At 53.4% G+C, this 16,925-nt stretch overlaps 1 protein-coding gene across 1 annotated transcript; it reads left to right on the top strand.

Moving 5' to 3' along the window:
• Nucleotides 1-4,169: 4,169 nt before the first annotated feature.
• Pygm (glycogen phosphorylase, muscle associated) lies at nt 4,170-16,895 on the top strand. The gene is made up of 20 exons (XM_076847466.2): nt 4,170-4,502; nt 5,499-5,600; nt 5,676-5,754; nt 5,838-5,941; nt 6,285-6,416; nt 7,649-7,760; nt 7,862-7,944; nt 8,314-8,457; nt 8,710-8,802; nt 8,964-9,110; nt 9,279-9,442; nt 9,746-9,860; nt 10,409-10,510; nt 10,948-11,095; nt 11,368-11,426; nt 11,526-11,667; nt 12,073-12,280; nt 15,811-15,945; nt 16,299-16,365; nt 16,479-16,895. Exons 1-20 carry the CDS (start codon nt 4,260-4,262, stop codon nt 16,626-16,628), a joined length of 2,529 nt encoding a protein of 842 aa, XP_076703581.1. The 5' UTR covers nt 4,170-4,259; the 3' UTR covers nt 16,629-16,895.
• The last annotated feature ends 30 nt before the right edge of the window (nt 16,896-16,925 follow it).

Below are 16,925 nucleotides of genomic sequence, written 5' to 3'. Positions count from 1 at the left end.
CCTTTCCCTGGCACTTCGACCCCCACATTTGCTAAGCTGCAGTGGTGACTTGTGCCTGCAAGCTGCCACCTGACTAAGGCCCTGGGCCTGGGGGGCCATCAGCACTAAAGGTCAAGCCAGCTAATCCTGCCTGTCAGGCATAGTAGCTAAAATTAAAACCGCCAAGTGGCTTTTTTTCTTTCTCTGCTGGTGGCTCATGGCTGCCAACACTGTAGGCTTGGGGAGTGGTGGGGGCAAGATAGCGCTCTACCTTGTGCTTTGTCAGCACATCTTCATGGAGGGTATTAGGCTGGCTGTTTCTTTGTCTGGGGCTGTCATGGTACCTATTGTGGCATCAGAAAAATTGTGTTACAAGTCCATGAGGTAGTGAGGCTCTTGGCCACCCTCTGCTGCTGTTGCTTGGCTGTGCCACTCCTGGGAAGAGCCACCTTAGAACTGGGCTGCTCTCCAGTTTTGAGCTGGGGCTACTTCTGTTCCCTGGAGCAGAGCCGGCCATCTGGGCCTGTCCAGGATGCTGTGCTTAGCCACAAGCTGCAGGGATTGACGAGTGCTTGGAAGCAGACGAGTGGGGTGGGCCTCCCTAACTGATCCCTAAACTAGAAAAGGGTGGGCCTTTGCTCTTAATTGACAGGAGTTGGGACAGGGCCTTGGAACCCAGCTACCCTCTTTGACCTTGGCTTCACCTCATTGCTTCCTCCACAGGCTTGGTTTCCCTGGTGGGCTCATTGGGCGGTTAATTAGCTCTTTGAAGCTCTGGAAGCAGCAAAGTGGCGCTATGTGGGTTTTAGAAATAAAAATCAATAAATGACTTAACCACAGCCCAGCTATCTCCTCCACCTCTCTCCTGGGGCCAGCTGTATTCCTGTGCTCCCTCCCTCTCAGCCCCCAGCCCCAGCTTTTAAGATTTTGGAGAGTAACAGTGGCTAAAAAGGCATCTGTCTACACGAGTGGAAGCTGTTGGTCCTGTTGAGTGGCGGCAAGCACCTGCCCGGTGGCAGTGTTTGGAAAGATGGGAAACACTTGCCTACCTGCCTTACCTTGGGTGTAAGAAAGACCCACCCTCCTATTGTGACAGGGCTGTTCTGGTTTCTGCTGCTGCAGCAGTGAGCGTCCCAGCTCCCTCGAACTTGGCCAGGGGCATGCCAGTTGGGAAAGGTCAGCATCAGGGCTCTGTTACTGAGACTGGGCCAGACACCCTGCAGAAACCCAAGATTGGTCCAGGGAGGGAGGCCGAGTTTCTGCTTAGAAACCTGAACATAAACAACCTCTACTTGGTTCAGGTGGAAAAGTGAGCTTTCAGGGTTCATGCCCCTGGGGTGAGGGGCAGTTTAAGGAGAGTGGAGAGGATGGGAAGCTGGAGGTGACTTTGAGCCTCAGGGTTGACATGCTGGGCTGGGGTGTGCAGAATAAAGGTGGGGCCCTGTGGTGGTGTCACCCCAGGGAGAAGAACCTGGAGATAGTCCAAGGGTGTTGTGCCACATAATGGGAAACCCACAGAAAAGCCAGAGCTCAGGTGACCTGTAGGCCAGTACCTGGAGTGCAGGAAGATAAGGCTGGGGTGGGAATGGGGCCAGCACCAAGCAAGGTACCCACCCAGTAACCTTGGTGTCAGGTAAGGTGGGGATGGTCTGTTGGAGTCAGGTCCTTGGCAATAGGCTGAGTTAAGTCTTGGAGGCAATAGGGGGCAGTGGAGTTTGTGTGACCCCAGCATGCTGCCACCATCAGGGTGGTGAAAGTCTAGATAATGAGCTCAGGCTTGTCAGGTGGTGACTCCCAAGAAATCGCTCTGCCACAAGTCTCTAAGGGAGAATGCAGGTCAGGGCCACCTCACACGGGGCCATACCAGAGGCTAGGTGCAGCCGAATGCAGATGGGGATTGAATTGTGAAAGGGAGCTGCCAGGCATTTTTTTTTAATTTTCTCCATTAAAAATGGGAAATAGGAGTGGTGGTGCACACCTATAATCCAGAGGCTCAGGAGACTGAGGCAGGAGGACTGCAAGTTCTAAGCCAGCCTCAGTGGCCTGGGGGATGTGGCTCAGTGGTTTAAGTGTCCTGGTACCAAAAATAAAAGGAAATAGTGCCTCAGAAACTATGCTTGAGGCACTGGGCTCCATCCTCTGTACCACAAAGAAAAAAAAAAATTGTCACTGTCTACCCAAGTGCTTTTCATTGTTTTCCTGATCTCTTTCTGGAAATGTGGCCTCCCCATCCGCCAAATACAAGCAGGCCAACACCCCTCTGTCTGGGGCAGGTGGAAGAGTGGAGGCCTTGCAAATGGGCCTGCACTGCTGGTGACTCCAGGGTCTGGTCTGCTGCAGCTTAGTCAACAGCTTGGCTGACCTGAAGCAGACTCAATAGCACCCCACAGCTGCCCAAACCTCTCTGACCTGCTGCTTTGGCCCTCAAGTATAACAGCCAGTTCTTCCCCTGGACTAGCCTGCCACCCTGGGAGGCCCAGCCAGCCTTTGAAATAGTACAGACTCCTAGGTTCTCTTTGCCCAAAGAATAAAAACAAGTTCCAAAGTCTACCCTCAAGAGATTAGGGCAACTGGAAGAGGCAGGGTTTATATAGCCTCAATTTGAGAATATAATTTTTTTTTTTTTTTGAAAGGGGTATCAGGGATTGAACCCAGGGGCATTGAACTACTGAGCCACATCTCCAGCCCTTTTTTATATTTGGAGACAGGATCTCACTGAGTTGTTGCTGAGACTGGCTTTGAACTTGTGATCCTTCTGCCTCAGCCTCTGGAGCCATTAGGATTATAGGCATGCACACCCAGCAGAAGTAGACAATGGAATCTAAAGCTCAGAAAGCTAAAGCGACCAGTCCAAGGGCACACAGCAAACCAGTGTCAGGGACAGGACATAAGCAATGAATGGGGCCTGAAGCCGAATGGGGGAAAGGTGCAGAGTAGATCCCATTTTTAAGTGAGGTCACAGAGCCATGAATCCTGACCTACTAATCCTTGCCCTGTGTGGCCCCCGATAGGCAGAGGGGGGTGAGAGAGGGCCTACGCTGAGCTTGTGGGTCCCAGGGAGACCCGAATGCCACTAACCACTATCACTGAACGAGTGGGGATGCTTCAGTTTCTCCCCTCACGGTGGCCCACAGGACTACAGTTCCCAGGGACTCCTGCTCCAGGCTGGGAGCCTCAGCACAGCTCGCCTGTAATCTGACCATGCCTCACGGAAAGGTCACTGCAGAGCTCCTTGAGGGACAGCAACAGGGGGAACTTAGTGTGGCTCAACTTTGGTAGGGGTGGGGTAAGGGCAGTTTCCCTATCTTAGGCAACCCCCCCCCCCCATGCCACCTGCTGGAACTCAGGTCCTGGTCCCCCTTCTCACAGCTGGTCAGTGTCTTGAATGCTGGCCACACCTCTGTTCAAGCCACACTGACCCTTAGTTCTTGGCCCCTCTTGCCATAACATGCGGCCCTCCTACCTGTGTGCAGCCACCAACGGTGCCCCAGCCCAGGTTCTCTGTCATGATAAACCTGACCAGGGCTCATTTTTCCTCAGTCTGCACCCCCTGGCAAATGTCTAAAGGGCTGAGGATATCACTTAGCAGGACCTGGCTTCCATCTCCAGCACCACTAAAAGAAAAGCAAAAAAGTGTAAAGCAAGCCCTGCTGCTCTGCTGAGGGTAGATCGTGTCTAGAACCCAGGACTAGGCCTGCTGAAACCCGTTCTCCGTGACAGCCCCTCAGCCTCTGCAAGAGTCCACAGTCCATGGGGCTGGGATTGTGGTTCAGAGGGAGAGCGCTCACCTCACATGCATAAGGCACTGGGTTTGATCCTCAGCACCACATAAAAATAAAGGTATTGTGTCTGCCTATAAGTAAAAAAATAAACATTAAAAAAAAAAAAAAAGTTCACAGTCCAGCCCCACACTTCATCTGTAGCTCAGGAAAGGGGCCCAGCAGGGGATGCCTTAGCCCAAGTCACCGCCTCCCAGTCCAATGCTGCCTGCCTCATCTTGCCTGGAAACCTGCAAAAAGCAGGAACAGGACAGAAGACGGACTGTAGGAAGTGGGTCAGTACAGGCTGCAAACAGGCCTCCCTTCCCTCCCCTCCTCTTGCCCCCAAAATAGCTCCAAGTCTCCTGGCCAAGACCCTCCCATGGCAAGGGGAGGTGGGGCAAGCCACTCTGAGCCAGGCTTTAAATCCCTTCTGGGCTGGGGAGCTCCACTCCCTGGCTGGAGATTCTGCAGAGGCCGCCTGTCCACTTGCCCCTCAGTCCGGCCCGCCCTCCTGCAACCATGTCCCGGCCCCTGTCAGACCATGAGAAGAGAAAGCAAATCAGCGTTCGTGGCCTGGCCGGCGTGGAGAACGTGACTGAACTGAAAAAGAACTTCAACCGGCACCTCCATTTCACACTGGTCAAGGACCGCAATGTGGCCACCCCACGCGACTACTACTTTGCACTGGCCCACACTGTGCGTGACCACCTCGTTGGGCGCTGGATCCGCACACAGCAGCACTACTATGAGAAGGACCCCAAGGTGCTACTGGGGGCACCCTTGAGGGGGGGGATGGGCTGGGATTCTGCCAGGGAGCTGGGAGACCCTGACCAAGTGGCTGCCCCTTCCTGGGGCCTGGGTTTTCCGTGACAAAATAAAGGGTCACCTCAGGGTCTTGGGGTTGGAGGATCCAGGTTGCCAAGCTGAAAGGGTGAGGCTAGGGGCTAGGCAGGGGGCTGAGGGCAGGTGGCTGCTTGCAAAGGGCTAATGCCCATTTAAGGTTGGAGGGGCTGCTGATGGCAGGAAGGTTCAGGTGGCCTGGTTTGCGCCCTCGGTGGGAGGACATGTCACTGTATGTGTGTGTGGTATGCCTGTACCATGGGTGGGGCAAGGCTAGGGAGTCTGGGACGGCAGGGATCAAGTGTCTGGTGGGGTCATGGATAAATGTCAGCAACCTAATACCCCATGCCAGGGGTGGGGGAGGGGCGGGAGGGGACCAGGAAACGGGGAGACCAGGCACTATCAGCATCCTCATGCCGGCTGTCTCTCCATCCGCTTCTTGGCACTGAAGCTAGAGGGCCAAGAGGAACTGGGCACTGCATGGATGGGAGGCGGCAATCTCTAGCCCTGAGTCATTGTGTGACCTTGAATAAAGGCCTCTTTTCTCTGGGCCTTGTCCTTGTCCTTTGGGGGAGTACTTATAGGTGCTTCTTTACATCCTGACCCCCTGATGGACTATTGGGGGTGTGTGGGTATGACTGAGGGGGACTCCACTTCTCCCAAGCACCTAAATTCCTGAGGTGGGTCTGACCAGCCCCATTCTCCAGATGGGGAAACTGAAGCCAGAGAGAAAAGGCGTGTGTCTGAAGTCAGAGGAATGATGTACCTTACCTGTGCCCTGAAGTCTGAGGACAAAAAAAAAAAAAATTGGGAACAGATATGAGACATGCTGGGGCATGGGAGTGAGACAGGAGGGTGAGAGACTGAACGCTGATGGTGACTCTGACCCCTTTCCTGTCCGCCTGTCTCTCTGGGCAGAGGATCTACTACCTGTCTCTGGAGTTCTACATGGGACGGACACTGCAGAACACGATGGTGAACCTGGCCTTGGAGAATGCCTGTGATGAGGCCACCTACCAGGTGTGGGGGGGTCTTTAGGACTGGGGATGTTCTCTGCTGGCACTTGGTGCTGACCACTGCCACCCCTCCCCACAGTTGGGCCTGGACATGGAGGAGCTAGAGGAAATTGAGGAGGATGCAGGGCTGGGCAACGGGGGCCTGGGACGGCTGGCAGGTGAGAGGTGGCTTACAGGAGTGGGCTGGGCAGAGGGTTCCTTCCTGTGGGTCCCTGACACCCACCTCCATGAACACCCCCAGCCTGCTTTCTGGACTCCATGGCAACACTGGGCCTGGCTGCCTATGGCTACGGGATTCGCTATGAGTTTGGGATTTTTAACCAGAAGATCTGCGGGGGTTGGCAGGTGAGCAGCTTTGGTCCTGACCTTGTGGCTGGCACCCAGTCCTGATGCAGAGGTCTCCCATTTGGTCATCCAAATAGGATAGTTCCAGAATCAGCCCCAGCTTCCAAAGAAAGCACCCCGGCCCCTCCCCAGTTGCCCTCAAACCAGCTGGTGACCCCTGGAATATGTGGTCTACACTATGGACCGCTAGGGACAGACATGTCCTACAGGACAGCCCACCAAACCAGGGCCCACTGTAGAGGGCGCTCCAGGCCTCTGCTCCTGCCCTGCCTCATCAGCCACCATGGCCTGGGTCCCTGGGTCTGACGCTGCCTTCTTTTGCCCTGACCTGCCTTCCACTCAGATGGAGGAGGCTGATGACTGGCTTCGCTACGGCAACCCTTGGGAGAAGGCTCGACCTGAGTTCACATTGCCTGTGCACTTCTATGGCCGAGTGGAGCACACGAGCCAGGGTGCCAAGTGGGTGGACACTCAGGTGAGGATGAAGGGCTGGGGGAGGGAGCTCCTAGAGGAAAGAGCCTGGAGGCTATTGGACCCAACCGCCTGAGGATCAGAGAGTTTAAGCACTTACTTAGAGTCACACAGCCTGAGCCAGGAAAGGCTGGAATGAGGATCACAGGGGGCCCAGGCTCAGTGCAAAGGGAGGAGAGAGGCTGTCCCTGCTCCAGCAATGCCTCTCCCCTGCCCCCACTACTGTCCACACCACTAGAGTCATCAAAGGAACCTGACTCCTGCAGAGCTGACCTGGGGGTACTGAGGAAAGCAAACCGACAACCTCAAAAGGGGCCAAGGGGAGAAAATTAAGGCCTCCCGAATACAGTTGCTCTGCATCACCCAACAGCAAGTTACAGGGGGCCTAAAGCTAAGCAGGCAGCTGAATCCCTGGTCAGTCCCCTTGCTGTGGCTGCAGGTCACGGCCTCTAGATGGGCCACCCAGAAGCCTCTATGCTTTCACAAGTGGCATTTATTCCACTGATATTCAGAGTGAGGCCCAGGGGCTGTGGCGGCTGGCACCTGCGGCTCCGGCTAGAACACCAGAGACTGGCTCCCTCGGGCTCTGCCAACCTGTGTCTCTGCTCTTGGATCGGTTGTTCCCCCTCCCAGTTTCTGTGCTCCAAGTGGGAGAGTGGCTGATGTCTCCTCAAGGGGCTCCCTTGGAGGAGTGGATGTGCCTTGGCACTGAGGTGGCAGGCCGAGTTTAGCAGCCATTACTCTGAGGGAGACGGAGACAGCATCAGTCACTGCTAATTACCTCCATGATCAACCAGACATAAGACCTTTAGATGGACTTGACCTCTGTGCCCCTTCATAACCCAGGGCTCCCTTAGCCCTCTCATGAGTCCAGAGTGTCCTCTGGCTTTTGCTCAGCCACATCACTGCAGAGTGGCCACCAACACAGCCAGCCCTACCGTGGGCTTTGGATTTGTCACTCTGTAGCTTCCTAGAACACTCATGAGAATGTAATAAGATCGAAATTGGGGGTTTCTGCTTCTTCTAGATGAGATCCAGAGAGGTCATCTGTTTGCTCATAGTAACACAGCTAATGCATTCATTAGCACTGGGCCAAGACCAGGGCTGGGAGGTGACAGAGTGCAGGGGCCACGCCTTCAGCTCCAGCCCTGTGGGAGAGGGAGGCTCCAGAGTCACAAGCAGGCAGATGTCCAGGGCTGCCCCCACCCGGCATCTCTGACAGAGTGCTCCCTGCAGGTGGTGTTGGCCATGCCCTATGACACACCTGTGCCCGGCTACCGCAACAACGTTGTCAACACCATGCGCCTCTGGTCCGCCAAGGCACCCAATGACTTCAACCTCAAGGACTGTGAGTTCATCCTCCCGTCCTGCTAGTTAGCAGCCCACCCGCCCCCCCCGCTTGGCTCACGCTCAGCTCCAGCCTGACCCTGTCCCCACTTCATCCCTCAGTCAACGTTGGCGGCTACATCCAGGCTGTGCTGGACCGAAATCTGGCTGAGAACATCTCCCGTGTCTTGTACCCCAATGATAACGTGCGTTGCCCTTTGGGCTGGCATCTGGAAGCTTGAGTCCTTGGGAGAGGGGTCAGGGGAGCTGGGGAGGGACACTCTCTGCTGCCCTAGTGTCATTAGAGCATATTGCTGGCCCTGTGTGCTCTGTGTCCCCCACCTCGCTCTTTGAGTGGGAGGACACCTGAGTCCTGAAGGAGGCAAGATAGGGTAGCTCATCATGGATGGCTGTCCCTGGTGACACCCACAATACCCCCAGTCCCTCTGTGCCCCTGTCCCTGACTCATTCCTGCTCTACTCCTTGGGTCCGGGGGGCCTGGGTAGTTCAGGGCCTCTTCTGGCCCCGCCCACGGCACTCTAGGCCACATCCCTGTCATCTCTCACTGTCTCTAGTTCTTTGAGGGGAAGGAGCTGCGGCTGAAGCAGGAGTACTTTGTGGTGGCTGCCACCCTGCAGGACATCATCCGGCGCTTCAAGTCTTCCAAGTTCGGTTGCCGTGATCCTGTGCGCACGAACTTCGATGCCTTCCCGGATAAGGTACGCCCCCAAGACTGCCTTTACCCTGTCCGGTGTGTGACACCACCTCTCCCTTCCCGCCTTAGCCGGCCTCTCTCCGCCGTGGGTGAGGAGGTGGCTCCCTTCAGCAGGCGCGGAGCTGCACTCTTCCTGTCTGTTGCTGGGGCCCACTACCCCTGGGCACCTGGGTCCCAGCTCAGCCCCAGAAGGGGCAGAGGACAGTCACCACGCACTTGGGTCAGGGCCCATATTGACTCCTCTGCCTCCCCCTAGGTGGCCATCCAGCTTAATGACACCCACCCCTCCTTGGCCATCCCCGAGCTCATGAGGATCCTGGTGGACCTGGAGCGGCTGGACTGGGACAAGGTGGGCTCAGGACCCTGCCACCTTGAGCTTATGCTCTGCCTCAGGGTCCCCTTCCCAGACAGGAGGAGGACAAGAGCTGAGCGGGAGACCTGAAGGTGGGGGCTGTGGTGTAGAGGGCCGTGCCCTCCAGCCTCGTCCTAACGCCCTGCCTCGTGTCCCAGGCCTGGGAGGTGACAGTGAAGACCTGCGCCTACACCAACCACACGGTGCTGCCCGAGGCCCTGGAGCGCTGGCCTGTGCACCTAATGGAGACCCTGCTGCCCCGGCACCTTCAGATCATCTATGAGATCAATCAGCGCTTCCTCAACGTGAGCCCGGGCGGTGGCAGTGTGCCTGGGAGCGGGGCGTGGCAGGGGTATCCAGCCAGGACCTGAACCGTGGGCACGTGAGGGCTATGGGCAAGGCTGGGCAGGTGGTAGGAGCTGGGGACGCGAGTTCCTGGGTCCTGGTCCTAACTCTGGGCTCTTGCGGCACAGAGGGTGGCTGCCGCATTCCCCGGGGACGTAGACCGGCTTCGGCGCATGTCACTCGTGGAGGAAGGTGCGGTGAAGCGCATCAACATGGCGCACCTGTGCATCGCCGGGTCGCACGCGGTCAACGGGGTGGCTCGCATCCATTCTGAGATCCTCAAGAAGACCATGTGAGCCGACTCCGAAGACCCGCCCCTCTTTCGGCCCCGCCCACCCCACCGTGCCCTGGAGGTGCCACTCAGTTCGATCATTCAGGCACCCCCTCATCCCTGGTGGTCCCTTCCAAAGATGTCGGGTTTTTACATACACCATAACCCTTTCCAGTACAGTCCTGTTCCCAGCTGACCCCTCTTAAGCTCAGCACCCCACCTCCCCCAGGGCTGCATCCCCCACTCTAGATATTAGAGTAAGGACCCCAGGGAGGAGAGCCCTGCTGGCGTGAGTGGTGACTCCTACCCAACCTCATGTTGCAGCTTCAAGGACTTCTATGAGCTGGAGCCTCATAAGTTCCAGAACAAGACCAATGGCATCACCCCACGGCGATGGCTGGTTCTGTGTAATCCGGGGTTGGCAGAGGTCATTGCTGAGGTGAGAAGCCACTATAGGGCCAGTAGGGCCAACACAGATCCCTTCAGGCATCAGATGGGTACCGTTGTGCAGGTAGCTCACTGTGCAAGTGCTCCCAGGTGAGGGCTGAAATCCATCCTCCATTGGGTTCCCAAGCCTAGCACGTGTCCGGAGAGAGGAGCACCATTTCCTTATCTGCCTGAGCTGTACTCAAGGGCTAATGGGGGCCGGCTACAGAGGTCCACCTGGTGGAGTTCACAATCTGTTAGAAGGGTCATCAACAGGTCACATCTGAAATGAGACTCTGAGAGGCTGATGTCTGATAGAGGAGGCTCAAGGTTATGGCGGAAAGGCCAGGGATCCAGGAAGGCCAGCTGTGTTCAGCGGGGGTCAGCCATCAGAGCTCAAGGTCGGGAGGGGAAGAGGATGCACCATGCCCTCACAGTGGGGCTGGAGGAGGAGCGGCAGGCGTGGGGAGGAGCCTGGCTGAGCTGGGAAGGGACCCCTCCTCTATGTCTGGAGGTAGGAGGTGGAGGGGCGGGGCTTGGCTGACCCCCATCCTCCCACAGCGCATCGGGGAGGAATACATCTCGGACCTGGATCAGCTGCGCAAACTACTCTCCTACGTGGACGATGAAGCCTTTATCCGGGACGTGGCCAAAGTGAAGCAGGTGGGGAGGGCTGTCAGCTGGGACGGCTATACCAGGGCTGGCATGCGGTGAGCGCAGGAGGACCCAGACACCTGGGTCAGGATGGCAGTCAGAGCCCATCTCCCCTGCCAGACCCAGGCCTTGGCTGGAGTTGCGGTCAGTGATGGAGGGCAGCATGGACCTCACTGGGAGCGTGTGGGCATGGACTACAATGTCTGCCTTGGAGCAGGGGTGGAAGAGGGTGGCCAGTGAGCCTCCTGCGTCTACCTTCCTGAGCCTGGGTGAAAGGAAAGACGACATGAGGACTATAGGAATTCTTTTTTATTTTTATTTTTTTGTGGCGCTGGGGCTTGAGTCCAGGGTCTCAGGCAGAATCTCTACTACTGAGCCACATCTCCAGCCTGGACTGGAGGATTTCTTGATGAAGACTACTAGTAAGCACCCCACTGTGCCTGCAGGAAAACAAGTTGAAGTTCTCCGCATACCTGGAGAGGGAATACAAAGTCCACATCAACCCCAACTCACTCTTCGATGTCCAGGTGAAACGGATCCATGAATATAAACGTCAGCTCCTCAACTGCCTTCATGTCATCACCCTGTACAACCGTGAGTGGCAGGGTCTCCGCCTGTCCCTGCTTGCAGCTTCTAACACCACACTGTTTGATCCAAAGCTCCTTGGGCCTGGTGACAACATGGTATTATCCCCATTCCACAGATGGGCAAATTGAGGCTCGAGAGGGGGACGAGGACAGCCACAGGGCAAGTAATTGCCCAAGTCAGGCCTGCTATCTTCTAGTCCAGGCCCTGGCTGCCTAGGTGCTCTCAGGGGCTTCTGCCCTGAAGGAAAACTGGCCTACTTCATCCTCTCATTTCCATAGGCATCAAGAAGGAGCCCAATAAGTTTTTTGTGCCTCGGACTGTGATGATTGGAGGCAAGGTGAGAAGCACAGACATCTAGGTTGAATCCACCCCACTGGTTTGTGGGATAAAGGGTCAGGAACAGGGTGGTAGCACTGACCCCAGACTGTGCTCTTAGGCCGCACCCGGGTACCACATGGCCAAGATGATCATCAAGCTCATCACTGCCATTGGGGATGTGGTCAACCACGACCCAGTGGTGGGAGACCGCCTCCGTGTGATCTTCCTGGAGAACTACCGAGTCTCGCTGGCTGAGAAAGGTGGGGTGCGACTGGCAGGAACCTAGGGAGGCCCTGACTAGTTAGGTCCTAGGAGAGGCATTGGTTATTTTTTCCTGGGGTGCTTGCACATTAAAGCAGGGGTTGTAGAGGGCTGAGCTGCGAACATGAGCTCCTTCAGTGGCGGCAGGGCAGGGTGCAGTCCCAGGGGAGCTGGGTATTGGTGGTGCCCTTCAGATCACACAGTGGAGGATTCAGGTTGGCTGGCTCCTAGATATTGGTGAATGACAAGAGGAGGAGGGTGGGAGTTGGAGACGGAGATTGGTTAGTGAGGACTAGAGGGATAAGGTAGAGGGGACCCTGATCTGGCTCTGCCCAGGCCAGCCTAATACAGCTGGGATGGGGCGGTTCCCCAAGTTGACATAGTTCTCTGCTGCTGCCCTACAGTGATCCCAGCAGCCGACCTCTCTGAGCAGATCTCCACAGCTGGCACAGAGGCCTCAGGCACCGGCAACATGAAATTCATGCTCAATGGGGCTCTGACCATTGGCACCATGGACGGGGCCAATGTGGAAATGGCAGAAGAGGCAGGAGAGGAGAACTTCTTCATCTTTGGCATGCGGGTGGAAGACGTGGACAGGCTTGACCAAAGAGGGTAAATGGGGGTCAAGGACTCCAAAGTTGAGTGTTCATTGGCAGGAGGCACTAACTATGGCTGTTGGAGTGCAGGGTTAGGAGGCAGGGGCATGCCTGGAAAGGGACCCAGGCTGTGCAAGGACTTAGTTATGGCCATGAGTATTGTGGAAGACTTCTGAGGGAGCTTAGAGTTCATAAGGTGAATGAAATGGGAAAAGAAAGAAAAACACAGAACTGAAGAGAAAGAAACAGAAAGTCATGTCAACCCTAAGGGATAATATTATGATGGAATTGGAGGTAAAATTAAACCATTAGCTACCTGGAAATCATGGCCAAAGAGAAGACCGTACGTAGAGTTGTAGTTACAACTGTGCTGTGGTCAGGAGCACAGTTATTAAAGGAGGCTTTTTTTTAAAAAAATTTTTTTGTTGTTCAATGGACTTTTATTTTATTATTGATACGTGGTGTTGAGAATAGAACCCAGTGCCTCACACATGCTAGGCAAGTGCTCTGCCACTGAGCCACAATCCCAGACCTACAGGAGACTTTTTTTTTTTCCCCATTAATTTTTTTTTTTGCCCAGGCTGGCCTCAAACTCATAATCCTCCTGCCTCAACTTCCCAAGTAGCTGGGATTCCCAGCTAAAATTTTATTTATTTTTGTGGTGCTGCAATCTAATTTGAGGGCTCTCCACATGCTAGGTGAGTACTCTACCACTGAGCTACATCCCAGCCTAAAATTTATTTTTTAAATATGATTTTTTAATTATAAAAGTAATGCCTCCTCATTAATTAGAAAAATATAAAACAACAAAGAGTAAAATAACTGTCACCCATAATTGCACACCTAGGTTAAAAGCCACAGTTCCCTTCTTTATGTGTGTTTCTATGTATACACACTCTCTCTCTCTCTCTCTCTCTCTCTCTCTCTCACACACACACACACACACACACATATATATGTGTACATGCATATATAGTTTTTAAAAAGTTGGGGATAAGGGCCAGCATGGTGACACATCCCTGTAATCCCAGGGGCTTGGGAGGCTGAGGCAGGAGGATTGCAGGTTTGAAGCCAGCCTCAGCAACTTAGAAAGGCTATATGCAACCTAGTGAGATGCTGCCTCAAAATAAAAAATAAAAAGGGCTTGGGATGTGCTTCAGTGGTTAAGCATTCTTGGGTTCAATCCCTGGTACAAAGAAGAAAAATGTTTAGCAAAAGTTGGGAATAAGGTATGTGAATTTTAAGCTCTGATACCTTATTTAATACTGAAGAGACCTTTCCTTTCTTATTTTTTGCAGTCCTAGGGATTGAACTGAAGGCTTCACACATGCTACAGGGGACTGTGTGGGGCCCAAAGTGTCAGCTAAAGCAGGGCCTGGAATCAGAGACATTGTGGAGGAGGCCTTGATTTCTGTTAGGAAAGGGCATCTCCAGCTCTTTTATTTGTTATTTTATTTTAAGACAAGGTCTTACTAAGTTGTTGAAGCTGCCCTTGAACTTGTGATCCTCTTCCCTCAGCCTCCTGAATAGCTGGGATTACAGGCATGTGCCACCATGCCTGGCTAGAGAGACTTTTTTTGTTTGTTTGTTTGGTACCAGGGATTGAACCCGGGGCGCTTAACCACTGAGCCACATCCCCAGACCTTTTTTTAAAATTTTATTTTAAATTTATTTTTTTAATTTTTAGTTGTAGATGAACACGCTAACTTTATTTATTTTTTTTATATGGTGCTGAGGATGGAACCCAGTACCTCAGATGTGCTAGGCAAGCTCTCTACCACTGAGCCACAACCCCAGCGCCCCCAGACCTTTTGTGTACTTTATTTAGAGACAATCTCACTGAGTTGCATAGGGTCTCACTAAGTTGCTGAGGCTGGGTTTGAACTCACGATCCTCCTGCCTCAGCCTCCTGAGTTGCTGGGACAGGTGTGTGTCACCATGTCTGGCTTAGCAAGACATTTTCCATGTCATTAGTTTTCAAAATCTTTTAAAATGTTTGTATAGTGTTCCATCTTAAGGACATGCATTATTATTATTATTATTATTTGGACTGGGGATTAACTCAGAGGCACTTAACCACTGAGCCACATCCCCAGTCCTTTTTTTTTTTATATATATTTTATTTAGAGAGAGAGTCTCACTGAGTGGCTTAGGGCCTTGTTAAGTTGCTGTCTGGCTTTGAGCTCACCATCCTCCTGCCTCAGCTTCCTCATCAGCTGTGATTACAGGCATGTGCCACTACACCAGGCTTATATATTTAATTCATTTCATATGGTTGGACATTAAGGTTAATTTTGCCTGTTAGTCTAAACATTACTGTAATGAACAACCTTTTACATCATTGTTCCCTTAAAAGAATTACTAGAAGAGTTTTTGTTTTGTTTTGTTTTGTTTTTGGTCAAAAATTATGAGCTCTTAAGGCTCAGACACAGATTGCCAGATTGATTCCAGTTTATACTTCCACCAATAGCCTCAGAGAGCTGGCATTCAATGCCAAGAAGAACCTCTCCTGTGAGGCTTGACTAAAAATTGGCTTTGTCCTTTCGGCAGGAAGGTGCTGTGAAACATCCTGAGCAAGGTCCCACATTTTTAGGATTAGGCTTTAGAACAGTTCTGGTTGCAGGGCAGAGACTGGATTGTAGGGGGTGGAGGGGGGACTGTGTGGGGGCCCAAAGACTCACCTAAAGCAGGACAGCACAGGGGCCTGGGATCAGAGACATTGTGGAGGAGGCCTTGGTTTCTGAGAGGAAAGGGCAGGAAGTGAAGGAGGCCAGGCTGGCCTTGTGGAGGGTGTCGAATGGGGAGTCTGGGGAATAGGTTTTGCCATCTCAGAAAGTGGAGGAAAGCTGGTACGCCTGCAGTGATCTGGGTTGGATTATCAGAAATTAAGGGACATACCTGAGGATGTACCTGTTGATGCCACCTGGAGCTCAAAGACAAGGCCAGGGATGGGCTTGGGATGGTGGCGGATAAAGACATTCACAGAGGTTTTTTCCTTTCCTTTCCTTCTTTTTCTTTCTTTTTTCTTTCCTGGTGCTGGGAATAGAACCCAGGGCTCTACCACAGAGCTGCACACCAGCCCAGGCCATTCATGGAGGAAGCAGTAATGGTGTGGAAGAGCCCGTGTTTGGGCCCTTGGCTCTAAGACTTACCTTTCCATCCAGGCTGAGTTTCCTCATCCACAAAGTGGGAGAGGAAAAGTGGAGCAGAGTGGAGGGGACTGCTGGGAAGGGACCTCCAGAGGGGGTGTAGCAGCTCAGGGAGGACAGCAGCAGGCTGGGCCTGGGTTTGACTGAAGGAGGATTTCCCAGATCTTTTTTTTTTTTTTTTTTTTTTAATTTTTTTTTTTTTTTTTTTGTAGTTGACAGAATGCCTTTATTTTATTCATTTATTTATATGTGGTGCTGAGGATCAGACCCAGTGCCTCACACATGCTAGGCAAGCGCTCTAACACTGAGCTACAACCCCAGCTCCTTCCCAGATCTTCTCTGGAGGAGGATCCAGGAAGCCCTTACTAGGGAGTTGACCACAGCTCTGCCCTGGCAGGTATAATGCCCAGGAGTACTATGACCGCATTCCTGAGCTCCGGCAGGTTATTGAGCAGCTGAGCAGCGGCTTCTTCTCTCCCAAACAACCTGACTTATTCAAGGACATTGTCAACATGCTCATGCACCATGACCGGTGAGCTGGCTGTCCAGGCAACCATGCAACTGGGCTGCGGGGCTGGGCAGGGCTTAGGGGTGGGGGTGGGGAGGCTGAACAGGGTCCTTAGCAGCTGTGGCCAGGTTCTTTTTTTTTTTTTTTAATTTATATTTTAGTTTTATTTAGGTGGACACAATATCTTTATTTTTTATTTTTATGTGGTGTTGAGGATCGAACCCAGGGCCCTGCATGCCAATCCAGCGCGCTACGGCTTGAGCCACATCCCCAGCCCTGTGGCCAGGTTCTTTTGAAAGCAGCATCACTCTCCAAGTCCCTAGCTATCCACTGGGGCAGAATGACCCAGACCTTGCTGCCTCTCCTTTCCCTTCCAGGTTTAAAGTCTTTGCAGATTATGAAGAATATATTAAATGCCAGGAGAAAGTTAGTGCCCTGTACAAGGTGAGAGGTCCTGGGCCGGGGGTTGGCAGGGCTTTGGTGCCCTGGCTGGGATGAGGCAGAAGTTGGGGAACATGCTTACGGGAGTGAACTCAGAGTTCCCCTTTGGCCTATAGAACCCGAGAGAATGGACGCGGATGGTGATCCGGAACATAGCAACCTCGGGCAAGTTCTCCAGTGACCGCACCATTGCCCAGTATGCCAGGGAGATCTGGGGTGTAGAGCCTTCTCGACAGCGTCTGCCAGCCCCTGATGAGAAGATCTGAGCTTCCAGACCAGACCCCAAGCCTGCCCTTGAGTGTTTGCTATCCCTTGGGCCAGCTCCAGCTGGTCACCCTGAGAGTGGGCCACTGGAGTTAGGTCTTTAGGCCCCTTCCTGGAATCCTCATTTTCTCAGCCTCTAGGTCCCAGCATCCTGGTAACTAAGGACATTGCCCTCTTCCTGTCCTTGGGCTCCCTGTCCTCTCCTATTTATGGGGTCTGACCAACTTCACCCACTCCCCAATAAACTGATTCTCCCTGGAGCGTCCTTACTCTGTGGGAAATATTTTTAGCTTTTGGCG

Source organism: Callospermophilus lateralis, chromosome 2, assembly GCF_048772815.1.
Source record: "Callospermophilus lateralis isolate mCalLat2 chromosome 2, mCalLat2.hap1, whole genome shotgun sequence".
NCBI lineage: Eukaryota > Metazoa > Chordata > Mammalia > Rodentia > Sciuridae > Callospermophilus > Callospermophilus lateralis.
The sequence above is the reverse complement of the archived record's forward strand: the minus strand, read 5'-3'. Positions and strand labels throughout refer to the sequence as shown.